The sequence below is a fragment of the Cherax quadricarinatus genome, chromosome 27, assembly GCF_038502225.1.
Source record: "Cherax quadricarinatus isolate ZL_2023a chromosome 27, ASM3850222v1, whole genome shotgun sequence".
Lineage (NCBI taxonomy): Eukaryota > Metazoa > Arthropoda > Malacostraca > Decapoda > Parastacidae > Cherax > Cherax quadricarinatus.
Genome location: NC_091318.1, coordinates 18,261,105 through 18,278,634, shown reverse-complemented (window position 1 = coordinate 18,278,634; position 17,530 = coordinate 18,261,105). Strand labels below are relative to the sequence as shown.

The 17,530-nt window shown below is 41.3% G+C and overlaps 1 protein-coding gene across 1 annotated transcript in view; it reads left to right on the top strand.

Annotated features, from left to right (window-relative positions):
- Positions 1–10,227, top strand: part of LOC128688023 (cytosolic 10-formyltetrahydrofolate dehydrogenase-like) — a 61,971-nt gene extending 51,744 nt beyond the window's left edge. The window contains exons 8-9 of the mRNA XM_070089059.1: positions 5,681–5,768; positions 9,982–10,227. Coding sequence (XP_069945160.1) covers positions 5,681–5,768; positions 9,982–10,212 — 319 coding nt within the window. The 3' untranslated portion in view covers positions 10,213–10,227. The remainder of the gene's footprint in view (positions 1–5,680; positions 5,769–9,981) is intronic.
- Positions 10,228–17,530: the final 7,303 nt, after the last annotated feature.

Here is a 17,530-nt window from a genome sequence, read left to right as displayed (position 1 = left end):
ACAATTATATCCAAAACCAGACCACTTTTGCAATCACACAGTACAAATAACTTTATACCAAAGCTTGGTATGTACTGCTTGAATGAGAGTCTGCCTTTGGACAAAATCAAATACTCATCAATAACAAGCTTCCTGAAGGGATAAAAATACATACAGCACTTTTGCTTCAGGTACATAAACACATTCCTGATCTTATATATATAACCTGTCACTTCTGTCAGGCCTTGTTTTGTCTGAGAAGTGTAGCATACGTAATAGTAGCACAAATCTACTCACTGGTATAATGTCACTGAAAGCTGGGGTTGAAATCAGGCGGTCTGTCGACCAGTATGTGTTGACACTGTGCTCATACACATGTGGCATAAGCATTATTGTGGCAAAGAACAGATACATCTCTGCCACAGTTGTGTCCTTCCACTGGTGTAGGCATGACCTTGGTGAAAGAATTGTTTGCCATGGTGTACTTGAAGTATGTATTGCTTTCCCTGACAGTAATGTCCATCAGGGGTTCATCGAAGAATAACTGAAAGCATTCCAGTTCAGTGGCATTGTTCCCAAGTGTACATGATGGCCGTATTCCACTTTGTATTTCATCAAAGTGATGGGGATTGGGAATAAAATTGTCACCTTGCTGCCAATCCCAGATGCTGGGATTGGCAGCAGGGTGGTGGGTACTGAATATTTACAGGTTGTGGATGTTGTGGGAGTGTGGGGTTGGTTGAGGGTGGTTGTGGCTGTGCTGAGTTAGCAGGGTAGTAGCGTGGCCCGCTGCTGGTGCCACATGACTTGTGCCACCACCACCAGCACCACCACCTGCTGTCCCACTCACATTATTCATCCCCATTGTAACAATATCATCATCTTCACTATCAGTTCATGGTGTAGGGCCACGGGATGTACTCCGAGATTTACTCCTTTCCCTTGGAACAACATATGACACACTACCAGAATGCATGCTGCGTCATACATACTGCCACTTCACTGGAGAATGTTCACCCTCACTGTCACAACTAGAACTGCTCGCATGAGAGTTTTGTAAACGGCGAAATACAGTGGACCCCCGCATAACGATTACCTCCGAATGCGACCAATTATGTAAGTGTATTTATGTAAGTGCGTTTGTACGTGTATGTTTGGGGGTCTGAAATGGACTAATCTACTTCACAATATTCCTTATGGGAATAAATTCAGTCAGTACTGGCACCTGAACATACTTATGGAGTGAAAAAATATCGTTAACCGGGGGTCCACTGTAGTTTCCTCTTTCGCCCTGGTACAGGTGAATGTGAATGAGACAGCCCAGCACCAGGGGTGGAAGGTTGTGGATCATCTGGATTTTCATCACTAATTATGTTATCCTGGGCGCTGCTTTTGGTCACACCCTCTCCAAAACCATGAAATTCACTTTTACTGCCACTTCCATCACTTGGGAACAAAAGACCTCCAATCTACCAAGGAGTTTACCTGGAGAGAATTCCGGGGGTCAACGCCCCCGCGGCCCGGTCTGTGACCAGGCCTCCTGGTGGATCAGAGCCTGATCAACCAGGCTGTTACTGCTGGCTGCACGCAAACCAACGTACGAGCCACAGCCCGGCTGATCAGGAACCGACTTTAGGTGCTTGTCCAGTGCCAGCTTGAAGACTGCCAGGAGCCTGTTGGTAATCCCCCTTATGTATGCTGGGAGGCAGTTGAGCAGTCTCGGGGCCCCTGACACTTATTGTATGGTCTCTTAACGTGCTAGTGACACCCCTCCTTTTCATTGGGGGGATGTTGCATCGTCTGCCAAGTCTTCTGCTTTCGTAGTGAGTGATTTTCGTGTGCAAGTTCGGTACTAGTCCCTCTAGGATTTTACAGGTGTATATAATCATGTATCTCTCCCGCCTGCGTTCCAGGGAATACAGGTTCAGGAACCTCAAGCGCTCCCAGTAATTGAGGTGTTTTATCTCCGTTATGTGTGCCATGAAGGTTCTCTGTACATTTTCTAGGTCAGCAATTTCACCTGCCTTGAAAGGTGCTGTTAGTGTGCAGCAATATTCCAGCCTAGATAGAACAAGTGACCTGAAGGGTGTCATCATGGGCTTGGCATCCCTAGTTTTGAAGGTTCTCATTATCCATCCTGTCATTTTTCTAGCAGATGCGATTGATACAATGTTATGGTCCTTGAAGGTGAGATCCTACGACATGATCACTCCCAGGTCTTTGACGTTGGTGTTTCGCTCTATTTTGTGGCCAGAATTTTTGTACTCTGATGAATATTTAATTTCCTCGTGTTTACCATATCTGAGTAATTGAAATTTCTCATCGTTGAACTTCATATTGTTTTCTGCAGCCCACTGAAAGATTTGGTTGATGTCCGCCTGGAGCCTTGCAGTGTCTGCAATGGAAGACACTGTCATGCAGATTCGGGTGTCATCTGCAAAGGAAGACACGGTGCTGTGGCTGACATCCTTGTCTGTCAGATATGAGGATGAGGAACAAGATGGGAGCAAGTACTGTGTCTTGTGGAACAGAGCTTTTCACCGTAGCTGCCTCGGACTTTACTCTGTTGACTACTACTCTGTGTTCTGTTAGTGAGGAAATTATAGATCCATCGACCGATTTTTCCTGTTATTCCTTTAGCACGCATTTTGTGCGCTATTACGCCATGGTCACACTTGTCGAAGGCTTTTGCAAAGTCTGTATATATTACATCTGCAGTCTTTTTGTCTTCTAGTGCATCTAGGACCTTGTCGTAGTGATCCAATAGTTGAGACAGACAGGAGCGACCTGTTCTAAACCCATGTTGCCCTGGGTTGTGTAACTGATGAGAGTGAGGTACTTCTTACCGTGAAGCATCGTGAACAAGGACTACCAAGATGGCGTTCCCACAATGCACCACTGAGTCCCTTATTTTTGTCATAGGGTGCACACCCACCATGCAGACCCATTCTCACATGTAGGCCTACCAGCTTTCTCCCGCTTGATTTGAGGCTGCTAGAATTTATGCATATTAATACGTCAAACAGTGGCTCGTAAGACGTATATATACAACCGAAACAGTCAAAGGGTTAAGTCAGATTCGGTATAAGGCGCACACTCTGGAACAGATTAATTATGTTATCTGGGGGTCCACTGTAACTGGGAGATCTTTTGGCAGATTTAACCCGTAAACGGTCCAAACGTATATATATGTTTTTCAACATTTGAAAGTATGTAAAATAAGTAGATCTTTTTGTTTTTCTACATTTGAAAATGTGTAAAAAAACTTAGATCTACTTTTGTAGCACTACACATGTGAACGTAGATCTGCTTGGACCGTTTACGGGTTAAGTATTGAGTATTGAATATTTAGTTTAGGGTGAGTAGTTGGTTTTTGAAAAGTCTTAAATTGGTGTTCAGACTGGGTTACTTTAGTATTTTGGGGCCCTTTATGTGCATAGAGTTCTTACATAGTGTGATGTTGACACAGGATACATCAAAAAGTGATGCTATGGTCATACGTGCTATTAAAGTTGGTGAGAAGTTTGAGTGTAGTGTTTTATGTATGTGGTAGGCACAAGAATAAGTATGGATGTTCTTTGCAGTAAGTAGTTTTAGACGTTTGAATATTGGTGGAGTATGCTGTCTGGATTGGGAATTTATCATTCTGACTACAGCCTTTTGCAGGGTTATTAGTGGTCTTAGGTGATTTAATGTTGTTGATCCCCATGCACAAATTCCATAGGTGAGATAAGGGTAGATGAGCGAGTGATACAGTGCAAGGAGCCGATTGTGGAACATAGTACTGTATCTTGGATAGTATGCCTACTGTCTTAGAGATTTTCTTGAAAATTTGTTGTATGTGTGTCTGCAATTTAAGGCTACTGTCAAGGTGGATTCCTAGGAATTTCCCCTCTGTGCATCTTTTGATGGGTGATCCGATTAAACCAAGGATAACCCAAAAAAAATCATTGACTTATTTCCAGGCTTGGGCTTGCCGTATATGATTTTTTATCAATATTTTTTCTAGGTTGTTTGTTGGGCTATCTTATTGAAACTTGGACAATGTATGATGGAAAGATGCTTCTTAACGTACACCAGAAATTAAAAAAATTTGGATGATAAACAACAAGAGTTCACTTCTCAGCCATTAGCTGCCCCATACCGGTATATTTTCTTATGGTTTTTATGGTTGTATTCTTATTTTTGTGGTCTCATTTGATAAAATAGAAGATATATTATAGAAATATAGATATGATTTTGATTGGTTTCACAATGAAAAGTACCTTGAAATTGAGCCCAAAGTAGCGTAAATGTCTGATTTTTGCCTATGTTCAGTGAACTTTCTTGTGTAAGTAAAGTTGATTAACTTTATTAATACAGTGGACCCCCGCCTTACGATATTAATCCGTTCCCGAGAGCTCATCGTAAGCCGAAATTATCATTAGCCGAATTAATTTTCCCCATAAGAAATAATGGAAATCATATTAATCCGTTCCTGACACCCCAAAGTATGAAAACAAAAATTTTTTACCACATGAAATATTAATTTTAATACACACGAACTGAAGAAGACATGCATAATTACTACTCTACCAAGAATAGAATACATGACACTTACCTTTATTGAAGATCTGGTGATGATTGATGGGATGGGAGGAGGGGAGAGTGTTTAGGAGGGGAATCCCCTTCCATTAGGACTTGAGGTAGCAAGTCCTTTTCTGGGATTACTTCCTTTCCTCTTTTAATGCCACTAGGACCAGCTTGAGAGTCACTGGACCTCTGTCGCATAGCAAATCTGTCCATAGAGCTCTGTACCTCCCGTTCCTTTAAGACTTTCCTAAAATGGGCCATAACATTGTCATTGTACAGGTTGCCAACACAGCTTGCAGTAGCTGTGTCAGGGTGATTTTCATCCATAAAGGTTTGCAGTTCAACCCAATTTGCACACATTTCCTTAATCTCTCTTTTCAATTCCATACTAATTCTCGCCCTTTTTACCACAGGGATGGCACTAGAAGCTTTCTTGGGGTCCATGGTGACTTATTTGCAGTTACAAGCACTAAAAACACTGGGATAATGTGAAATGTACCGAATGTATGCGTAGATGCGACCGCACTGGCTGGCTTGTAAACACTGGCGCTGAGGCCACACTTGGGGTGCGTCTCGGATGAATCATGTAAGGCGAGTTTTTTATCGTGAGACGAGGCAAAATGTTTGCGTTCAAATGCTTCATATGGCAGATTTAACATAACGCGATGCATTTGTAAGGCGTGGGTCGACTGTAGTGTATTCTAACCTAACTGCTCTGTTATCCGGCAAACTCAATAATCCGACACACTACAGGTCCCAATGATGCCGGATTTGTGATGGCTGACCTGTACTATCTTTCAACATCTCTGCACTTGTTCCTTCCACTTATTTGACTGATTTTGGCTTATTTATGGCTGCTCTTACCTCTTTTTTTTTTATACATGTATTCCTTTTGTGGCTTTAGCCTATCCCACCTCTTCCTTTTGTTTCATAATGTTCATCTATTTATCATGTGATGATGTTAGTAAACTGGAATAAACTTGACCAGAGGGGACATGTACAAAGCTACATTGGATTATTAGAATAGTGTATGAGATAACTGATTGTTTTTAACTTAAATACTGCAGTAGTATGTACAAAGCCACCACAGAATTTCTTTCATTATGATATGCTTGCTTTTTTTTTATAGATTAGTTGAGGAAACCAAGGAAAAAGCTGGAGTTTCTTTGGAAAATGAAGATGTTTATATGGCTACAACATTCCAGGAATTTATACAGGTGAGGTTCACAAGGGCATTAGGCAAGTTTTTGGTTGGATGAGTGGAATAGATTGTCTAGAAGAAAAAACATTCATAAAGATTTTATAGAGTATGATGTTGGAATATTTTTTAAAGGAAATGGTACACCACCCAAAGTCTGACAGTATTGGAGCCAGGATCCCTTCAGTGTAAGCATTTTTTTTTAAATTGAAACTAAAACAAAATCCAGTGACAAGCTGCTAGCCCACCTCGTGCTTCACATAATGTCTTGTTTTATATATTTATACCTCTTAGTGTTGGTGTTGTGGGTCCACCCTTATTGGCACCTTATTCCTTACTGTATACATTAAAATAACCAAGCAAACACATTCAGCCTTGTGTTAAATTTGTCATGCGTTAAAGATAACTGATAGTGATTGTTTTCTTTTACATTGTAAGAGAAAAAATTACACATTGTGGGTTAGTTGTATTATTACATATATTACTGTAAATGTATTACATGTATTTATGAAATGGGCTAAACATGTGATTATTATCTCTGTGTAACTTCAGGAACAAGGCTGTACCTGTGGTGTCCCATCTTCATAGTGTATTTTGTTAAAATTTCTCGTGGCTGTACCACTTGCTACCTTATCTTGTGTACAGTTGAATTGTTCTGCTACTGTGGAAAAGAAACTGTTATTCTTTCAGTACTATCTTTTTTTGTCACCTTACAACTGTGGTCTTTCCTTCATATTGATGATGCTGGGGAATATTCAGTATTTATTATTTTGTATACTTTCATGACATATCTTAGACAATGTTTTGCTCTAGGTAGAGCTCAGAAAGACAAGTAGTAAGAGGAGAGATATAGGATATAGGGAAGCACTGGTTTGGTAATAGTGGAACAAACTCCTGAGTACCGTCGTAGAAGCTAAGACATTGTGTAGTTTTAAAAATAGGTTAGATAAATACAAGAGTGGGTGTGGGTGGGTGCGAGTTGGACCTGACTAGCTAGTGCTACTAGGTCTGATGCCATGCTCCTACCTTAAGTGAATGTGACTTGATCTGACTAGGTTAGGGCATTGGCTTAAGCCGGTGGGAGAATTGGACCTGCCTCACATGGGCCAGTAGGCCTGCTGCAGTGTTCCTTCTTTCTTATGTTCTTATGTTTTCATCTATTGTTTTTCTCATTCACTGAGGGCCTTTTTTATTATTTACAGCAATCTTTCAAAATATGGACACTTTTATATTTGAGAAAGAACATTACAAAATAGGAAAGGAGATTTGAGGGTAGTTGACACAAAATTAAATTCAGGTGAGAAGATGGAGGAGGCATGGGCTTCATTCAATTTCCATAGGGTGTCCTTTCGAGGTAAGAGACCATATACACCCTCCATGAAGAGTTATATATTCTGAGAAAGTTACAAGAAAGACTGTGCAACATCTGGGATGTGATGTGTTTATATGACAAGGGTAGGAAGAAAAACTATTATTATGGAGTGCTAAACCCATAATAATAATTATACAGCACCTGTGGAGGGGAAGGGGGATGGAAGGCATTCAGCTTCAATTCAGGGAATTGGAGCACAGATCCAATTCCCTATATCAAGAGCCCCTCACTAATGTCAAGAAATCTCCCTTGAGGGAAAAAAAAAAAAAACTGGGTGATCAGACAAGAATGACTTGCTAAACTGCTTGTACAATAGTAGGGTGCCCTTACAGATTTGGGAAGAAGGGCTGTGTAACTAGAAAGTGCCCATTAGCACTGCTTGGGAGAATGACTGAGCTGTGGTGCTATAGAGGGAACAAGAAATGAGGAGAGTTTGTTTTTAACAAAATGCATAGGTGTCTGAAGCTGAGAACAGTACCTTCTTGTCACTGTGACCTAATGATGGGGTCCATTTACACCAAAGAGAGGAATCCCAGGAATAGCAGGATCAGTTAACTGACTTCCATTTGAGGAGAGGGTTGAGAGTCTGAAGCACAGTATTAAATGTATCCCTGGATCAGGAGACACCCGTCACCCTCTTGGTGATGCAAGAGACTTTCATGTGCATCAGACATGAAGCAGCATTGGTACACATCTGCTGCTTTACCATGTACACTGTATGGGTGAAAAAAAATTACATTTTCCACTATGTACTTTATTATCACAATAAAGGATGTCCTTAGTGAAACCAGTATATTTATGAAAGTACTGTTGGACCCTCCAATTTGTGTGCTTTGTTTACCTAACATTTTTACTAAGGGGCCTCCAGGGAATAACTTTCCTTGTTTAATAATAGTATTGTAGATGAATGGTTCAAAGAACCGACATGTTGTTAAATTAGACACATGTGCAACTCTTGGGTATCTTTATTGAGGAAACCTTTCGCCACAGTGGCTTCATCAGTCCATACATAGGAGAAACTTGAAGAACAGGAGGAGAATGAGGTAATCAGTCCCTCAACCTTGAGTCGATTTGGTCAGTCCATCAATCTTGAATAGAATACGGCATATGAGCGGAGAAGCAGCTTATAAACCGTATGGCAGGAGAGGTGCAGCAGTCGTAGGTGGTGTCACATTTGTCCAATGTGGAAGTAGGTCGTGCCCAAGGGTTAGGCAAGCGAAGAATTCCCAAGTATTAAGATCCCAAGAAGTTGCAGTGTCTGACAGGATTGTAGATGAATGGTTCAAAGAACCGACATGTTGTTAAATTAGACACATGTGCAACTCTTGGGCGAAACGTTTCCTCAATAAAGATACCCAAGAGTTGCACATGTGTCTAATTTAATAATAGTTTTTATATAAAATATTATTAACACAGGAATAGTTGACATTTTTGGCAACTTTATAGAAATCTTCTGGTTATGCAGAACATTTTGGGCAGCTATAAGATTAGCTTATAACTACAGACATTTATAAAGTTTGCAATAACTGATATTACCTATTACCAATTTTTTTTAATTTTATGAAATTTTTTTGTTTTTAGTAAGATAATTTGTTTAAATGTATGTAGTGGTTATGACTTGTGTGGACATAACATACTAGATACTAAGTGTCCTATATGTATAGAATGCACAGTAGTAGATGTGAATGTTTTGTAAAGTTAAGCCTTTAATACCAGGTATTCTAAAAAAACAAGGAAGACTAGGTTTAAACAATTTTTTTTTTCTAATAACCCTGGTTTCCTAACATATGCAACACTAGTTCTTGACACTTAAAATTTTTTAAAATCCTATTTTCTTTATTCTGACTTTAGCTATAATAATTTAGGCTAAGTTAGATTGGTGTGGTTAGGTTACTTAAGTCTATAATAATACAGGTAAACAAATATAGTAACAGCGGTGAAACACTCACCAGTGAGGTGGCAGAGAGAGAAACGGTAGTGCTCAAAGCAATCAAAGCTGAGTATTTATCACTTTTGGTGTTTACCTGGAGAGAGTTCCGGGGCTCAACGTCCCCGCGGCCCGGTCTGTGACCAGGCCTCCTGGTGGATCAGAGCCTGATCAACCAGGCTGTTGCTGCTGGCTGCACGCAAACCAATGTACGAGCAACAGCCTGGCTGGTCAGGAACCGACTTTAGGTGCTTGTCCAGTGCCAGCTTGAAGACTGCCAGGGGTCTGTTGGTAATCCCCCTTATGTATGCTGGGAGGCAGTTGAACAGTCTTGGGCCCCTGACACTTATTGTATGGTCTCTTAACGTGCTAGTGACACCCCTGCTTTTCATTGGGGGGATGTTGCATCGTCTGCCAAGTCTTTTGCTTTCGTAGTGAGTGATTTTCGTGTGCAAGTTCGGTACTAGTCCCTCTAGGATTTTCCAGGTGTATATAATCATGTATCTCTCCTGCCTGCGTTCCAGGGAATACAGGTTCAGGAACCTCAAGTGCTCCCAGTAATTGAGGTGTTTTATCTCCGTTATGCGTGCCATGAAGGTTCTCTGAACATTTTCTAGGTCAGCAATTTCGCCTGCCTTGAAAGGTGCTGTTAGTGTGCAGCAATATTCCAGCCTAGATAGAACAAGTGACCTGAAGAGTGTCATCATGGGCTTGGCCTCCCTAGTTTTGGTCTGTTATGTAGATTTCTGCATTCCATTTAATACAGTATATACAGTCTTTTTTGCCTATTTCTTTTAGCTATTTTCTTAATACTGTATATGAGTAAGTAGTTTATTGATGATTGTGAGACCAATTGAAAGTGTATGGTAATTGATGTTTATTATGTAGTTGAGAAAAATGTCCTATTTTAAATTTTCTCAATTTCATTCTCAGGTTATGGTTATGAGAATGAGAGGAGGGGATGCTAAACCAGTCTTTGAGTATGATGCCATCAAGATGCACGTCAACAACATGGATATTGAATTCCCTCACCAACTCTTTATTGATGGACAGTTTGTTGATGCAACAAGTGGCAAATACCTGAAGAGCATTAATCCTGCTACTGAGGAGCTCATATGTGATGTATGTGTGTGTGTGTGTACTTGTGATTCTGTGCATTTATGATTGTATGTATTTGTGATTGTGTATATTTGTTTGCATGTATTTGTGTGCATTTGTGTTTCTGTACATATGCATATTTGTTTGTGTACATTTGTGTGTGTGTGTATTTGTGGTGAGTGTACTCGCCTGAGATTATATAATGTCGTGCCGAATAGGTAAAATTGGTCAATTAGCAAGAATTCATTTAAAATTGTCCTTTATAAAATTTTCTCGTTTACATTTAAATATTATTAGAGCAAAAACCTAGCATGTCATACCTAACAGAAGAAGTACAAAGGGAACAAAGGGCCATACAGGATATTGCAAGAAACCCAAAATATTTCTATTTCTATGCAAAATCCAAGCTAAGAGCTACCTGTAGAATTGGACCACTACTGAGAGGAGACTCGTATACTGACAATGAACAGAAAATGAGTGAAATCCTAAAAGAACAGTATGAGTCTGTGTTCAGCAACCCACTAAATGACAGCAAGGTAGAAAATGCAGAAATTTTTTCACTCTAGAAGAAGGCTGCCCAGACCAACTAATTGACGTTAGTACAAATCAAATAGATTTCGAAAAAGAAATGGACACCATGCCCACTCACTCAACACCTGGACCAGATTCATGGAATGCTCTGTTTATAAAGAAGTGCAAAGTACCATTAGCAAGAGCACTCAGTATTCTTTGGAGAAAGAGCTTAGACCTAAATGAAATACCGGAGGACTTAGAGTGCAGACGTAGCTCCTTTGCATAAGGGAGTTAGTAGAGCACTAGCTAAAAATTACAGACCAGTAACCCTAACTTCTCACATCATAAAAATATTCAAAAGCATGATGAGACGGCAGATTACAAATTTCATGGACCAGCACAACCAGCATAACTCGAATCAGCATGGTTTTAGAGCAGCACGATCATGCCTGTCACAGCTGCTGAACCATTATGACAGAATTATGGAGGCATTGGAAGATGACCAAAACGCAGATGTGATTTACACAGATTTTGCAAAGGTGTTTAACAGATGCGATCATGGAGTGATAGTGCACAAAATGAGGGCCATGGGCATTATGGGGAAGGTAGGCAGATGGATTTTTGGGTTCCTAACACACACAACACAAAGAATAGTAGTTAACAGGGCAAGATCCAGCATCAGTGAGGTCAAAAGCTCAGTGCCCCAAGGCACCGTCCTGGCACCTATGCTGTTTCTCATCCTCATAGCAGATGTAGATAAAAACACCCGGCACACTTTTGTGTCATCATTTGCAGATGACACTAAAATAAGCATGACAGTCACTACGGTAGAGGACACTGAAAAATTACATGAACACATATGCAGAGTTTTCCAATGGGCAGTGGAGAACAACATGACATTCAGTGGTGATAAGTTTCAGCTGCTTAGATATGGAATGAATGAAGAACTCAAAAGGAACACTATATACAAAACTCAAGAGGGTCACCATATAGAACGAAAGGAACACATACAAGACCTGGGAATAATTATGTCAGCTGACCTTTCTCTTCAAGACCATAACAAGACAAAGATCACGACAGCCAGGAAGATGACGGGGTAGGTATTGAGAACTTTCAAAACAAGGGAAATAATGCCATAATGCCGATGGTGACACTGTTCAAATCACTAGTGCTCCCTCACTTAGAATATTGCTCAGTGCTGATGGCCCCGTTCAAAGCAGGAGAAATATCAGAGCTGGAACAAATACAGATATCGTTTATGACTCACATTGAGCCAGTACAGCACCTAAATTACTGGGAATGCCTTCAAGTCTTGAACATGTATTCATTGGAGCAGAGGAGAGAGATGCATGATAATATATATACAGGTCTCCCTCAACATTCGCGAGGGTTAGGGGATCAAGAGCCTCGCGAATGTTGAAAAACCGTGAATGTTTGGTGCCCCAATATATTGTAGGGAAATATAATACAATACTGCTTCCTTAACTTGTTGAACCATGAACAATCATAAAATACATGAAAACGTCGTAAATTGTACTAAATATTTACATGTTATGCTTTAATAACATGTATGTTATTAAATACCACAGACTCCACCAATGCCTCCACCACTTCCCCAACCACTGCGAGTCCCTACTACCCTCCCTCCGACCCCCGCAACTGGCAGCCAGCCCTCCCACCACTCAGTGTGGTGAGTGTTTTGTTTGTTCATTATTTGCTATTAAACTACAGTATAAATAATGTAAACCCATTCATGACTGCATATTGGAATGGCTATTCGGACAGGTATCGGACGGTGACATCATGTGTTTAGTCTTGAACACAGCAAAGAATCAAACATTTCTGCTACTGCTAATAATAACAATAGTAATAATAATAATAATAATATAATAATAATAATACGATATAATTGAAGAAGGAAATTGTACAAAAATACGAGGGAGTGGTTGACACATCGTCAGTGTGGCTTTGTTTATGTTGGAGTGAGCATTAGTCTCCCTGCTCTTCCAAACATTTCACAATAATTCAGCGGTTGAGGCAGTGGTATTTAATAACATATATGTTATAAATAATAATAAGTACATATTAATAACATGTATTATTATTATTAATAACATGTATGTTATTAAATACCACTGCCTCAATCGCTTCCTCACCAGCTGCCTCACCCACTGCCTCAGTCGCTGCTTCAACAGTTGCCTCAACAGCTGCCTCAACAGCTGCCTCAACAGCTGCCTCAATCGCTTCCTCAACAGCTGCCTCACCCACTGCCTCAATCGCTGCCTCAACAGCTGCCTCAGTGACCACTGCCTCAATCGCTGCCTCAACAGCTGCCTCAATTGCTGCCTCAACAGCTGCCTCAATCACTGCCTCAACAGCTGCCTCAATCACTGCCTCAACAGCTGCCTCAATTGCTGCCTCAACAGCTGCCTCAATCGCTGCCTCAACAGCTGCCTCAATCGCTGCCTCAATCGCTGCCTCAATCGCTGCCTCAATCGCTGCCTCAATTGCTGCCTCAATTGCTGCCTCAACAGCTGCCTCATGCACTGCCTCATGCACTGCCTCATGCACTGCCTCAACAGCTGCCTCAACAGCTGCTTCAATCGCTGCCTCAACAGCTGCTTCAATCGCTGCCTCAACAGCTGCCTCGCCCACTGCCTCAATAGCTGCCTCAACCACTGCCTCAATCGCTGCCTCAACAGCTGCCTCACCCACTGCCTCAATCGCTGCCTCAACAGCTGCCACAATCGCTGCCTCAACAGCTGCCTCAATTGCTGCCTCAACAGCTGCCTCAACCACTGCCTCTACCACTCCAGTCGCACTCAATCTACAAGTACCAAACACAATGAATTATTGTGAAATGTTTATTAGAGCAGGGAGACTAATGCTCACTCCAGCATAAACAAAGCCACACTGACGATGTGTCAACCACTCCCTCGTATTTTTGTACAACTTCCTTCTTCAATTATATCGCATTTATTATTATTATTATTATTATTATTATTATTACTATTGTTATTATTAGCAGTAGCAGAAATATTTGATTCTTTGCTGTGTTCACGAGTAAACACATGTCACCGTCTAATACCTGTCCGAATAACCATTCCAATATGCAGTCATGAGTGGGTTTACATTATTTATACTGCAGTTTAATAGCAAATAATGAACAAACAAAACACTCACCACACTGAGTGGTGGGAGGGCTGGCTGCCAGTTGCGGGGGTCGGTGGGAGGGTAGTAGGGACTCGCAGGTGGTGGGAAACTTGAATATGATTTGGCGGCTGGGAATTTGGCGGTTGGGAATTCGTGAATGTGTGAAGCCCGCGAAAGCTGAAAACGTGAATGTTGAGGGAGACCTGTACCTGGAAAGTACTCGAGGACCTGGTTCCAAATCTGCACACTGCCATAACATACTGGAGTGAGAGATATGGGAGAAAGTGTAAAATAAACCCAGTGAGGAGCAGGGGTGTGGTGGGGACAATGAGGGAACACTGTATGTATTAACATCTGGTGTCCTATACTATTCGACATCTTACCAGAAGATATCACAAACACGGCTGGAACAAGTGTAGAAGCCTTCAAGAGGAAACTGGACAAGTATCTTCTCCAGGTGCCGGATCAACCAGGCTGTGATGGATATGTGGGGCAGCGGGCCTCCAGCAGCAACAGCCGGGTTGACCAGGCAAGCACCAGATGAACCTGGCCCATGGCTGGGCTCAGAGTAGAGAAACTCTTCAAACTCTTCAATGGTATATATTTTTTTCATTTATGTTAAAGTAAAAAGTAATAATTTTGTACCAAAGAACCTTAGAAAACTTATCTAATCTTGTTATAACAAGTGCAATTTAATTTAGCCTGTTCCAACTGAATATATTTTAGATAAGTTTACAATAATTTAATAAACACAATGAAATATATTTTTTTCATTAGGTTCAGAATGATTTTTGCGAAATTATTGCATACACAAATTTTTGCTTGCCTTACTCGACAAGAAGAGTGTTGCTATTTAAGCCAAAATTGGAAGTTTTACTTAATCGGCACGATGTACACATACATGTAATACAGGTTGACCATCACTAATCCGGCACCATCAGTACCTGTAGGGTGCCGGATTAGTGATTTTGCCAGATTACAGAGTGGTTAAGTTAGAATGCACTTAACCCAAAGGCGATATTTACGCATCGGCGATTTCATCCACTTCATGCCCTATGAATGGCCCATTCCATTGTTTCAGTGTAGCAAACTCATACCTGTTTTGCTAGTACAGTGGACCCCCGCATACCGTTGGCATCACATAACGATTAATCCGCATACCGCTTGCTTTAATCGCAAAAATTTTGCCTCGCATACCGCTTAAAAACCCGCTCACCGATGTTCGTCCGAGACACGTCCAATGTGCGCCCTCAGCCAGCCTCACATGTGCTGCCGGTGGCATTGTTTACCAGCCAGCCTCCGCGGTAACATCCAAGCATACAATCAGAATATTTCGTATTATTACAATGTTTTCGGTGCTTTTTCTGGAAAATAAGTGACCATGGGCCCCAAGAAAGCTTCTAGTGCCAACCCTACAGCAATAAGGGTGAGAATTCCAATAGAGATGAAGAAAGAGATCATTGATAAGTATGAAAGTGGAGTGCGTATCGCCGACCTGGCCAGGTTGTACAAGAAACCCCAATCAACCATCGCTACTATTGTGGGCACCAGAAAGGCAATCAAGGAAGCTGTTCTTGCCAAAGGTTTAACTGTGTTTTCGAAACAAAGATCGCAAGTGATGGAAGATGTTGAGAGACTCTTATTGGTGTGGATAAATGAAAAACAGCTAGCAGGAGATAGCGTCTCTCAAGCGATCATAAGCGAAAAGGCTAGGAAGTTGCATGAGGATTTAATTAAAAAAATGCCTGCAACTAGTGATGATGTGAGTGAATTTAAGGCCAGCAAAGGTTGGTTTGAGAGATTTAAGAAGCGTAGTGGCATACATAGTGTGATAAGGCATGGTGAGGCTGCCAGTTCGGACCACAAAGCGGCTGAAAAATACGTGCATGAATTCAAGGAGTACATAGAGGCTGAAGGACTGAAACCTGAACAAGTGTTTAATTGTGATGAAACAGGCCTGTTTTGGAAGAATTGGCACAAGAAGCTTTCTTTGGGCCCATGGTGGCTTATTTAGCAGTTGCAAGCACTAAAAACAATGGAATGATACAAAATTTATCGAATGTATGTGTGCAACCATCTGCCCTGGCTTGCAAACACTGGCACACTAGCTGAGCTAAGGCGCTCAGGCCAGACGGACATGTTTGGGACGAATGATGTTAGTCGAGTTTTTCATCGTTGGATGAGCCAAAATTTTTACACTAAAATGCTTCATTGGTCAATTTTATCGTTAGATGATGCCTTCGTTGGTTGAGGGTCCACTGTAAATGGATGGTTTCTTGTACTCAATCGACAGAATAGAAGGAATACAGTGGACCCCCGCATACCGATTTTAATCCGTGCAAGAGGGGTCATTGGTATGCGAAATAATCGGTATGCGAATGAATTTTCCCCATAAGAAATAATGGAAATCAAATTAATCCGTGCAAGACACCCAAAAGTATGAAAAAAAAAAATTTTACCACATGAAATGTTAATTTTAATACACACAAACTGAAAAAGGCATGCACACTTACATGACACTTTTATTGAAGATCTGGTGATGATTGATGGGATGGGAGGAGGGGAGAGAGAGTGTTAGTGTTTAGAAGGGGAATCCCCTTCCATTAAGACTTGAGGTGTCGAGTCCTTTTTCTGGGGTTACTTCCCTTCTTCTTTTAATGCCACTAGGACCAGCTTCAGAGTCACTGGACTTCTTTCGCACAACATATCTGTCCATAGTGGCCTGTACCTCTCGTTCCTTTATGACTTCCCTAAAGTGTTTCACAACATTGTCAGTGTACAGGTTGCCAACATGGCTTGCAATAGCTGTGTGAGGGTGATTCTCATCCATAAAGGTTTGCACTTTCAGCCACATTGCACAGATTTCCTTAATCTTTATAGTAGGCAACTTCTTCAATTTCTCTCTCCCCTCCTCTGAACCAGTTTCCTCAGGTCTGGCCTCTTGCTGTTGAAGTTGATCTATCAGCTCATCAGTGGTTAGTTCTTCATTGTCCTCCTCCACCAACTCTTCCACATCCTCCCCACTAACCTCCAACCCCAAGGACTTTCCCAATGCCACAATGGATTCCTCAACTGGCATAATCCTCTCAGGGTTAGCCTCAAACCCTACAAAATCCCTTTTGTCTACACATTCTGGCCACAGTTTCTTCCAAGCAGAGTTCAAGGTCTTCTTAGTCACTCCCTCCCAAGCCTTACCTATAAGGTTTACACAATTGAGGATATTAAAGTGCTCTCTCCAAAACTCTCTTAGAGTCAGTTGAGTTTCTGAGGTCACTACAAAGCACCTTTCAAACAGAGCTTTTGTGTACAGTTTTTTGAAGTTTGCAATAACCTGCTGGTCCATGGGCTGCAGGAGAGGAGTGGTATTAGGAGGCAAAAACTTGATGTTAATGAATTTCATGTCCCCATAAAGTCGCTCTGCCACGTCTGTAGGATGACCAGGGGCATTGTCTAACACCAGGAGGCACTTAAGTTCTAATTTCTTTTCAGTTAGGTAATCTTTCACATTGGGGGCAAATGCATGGTGTAACCAGTCATAGAAAAAGTCCCTAGTGACCCATGCCTTACTGTTTGCCCTCCACAGCACACACAAATTCTCCTTGAGGACATTCTTTTGCCTGAACGCTCTGGGAGTTTCAGAGTGATAGACTAATAAAGGCTTAACTTTGCAATCACCAGTAGCATTGGAACACATCAACAAAGTAAGCCTGTCTTTCAT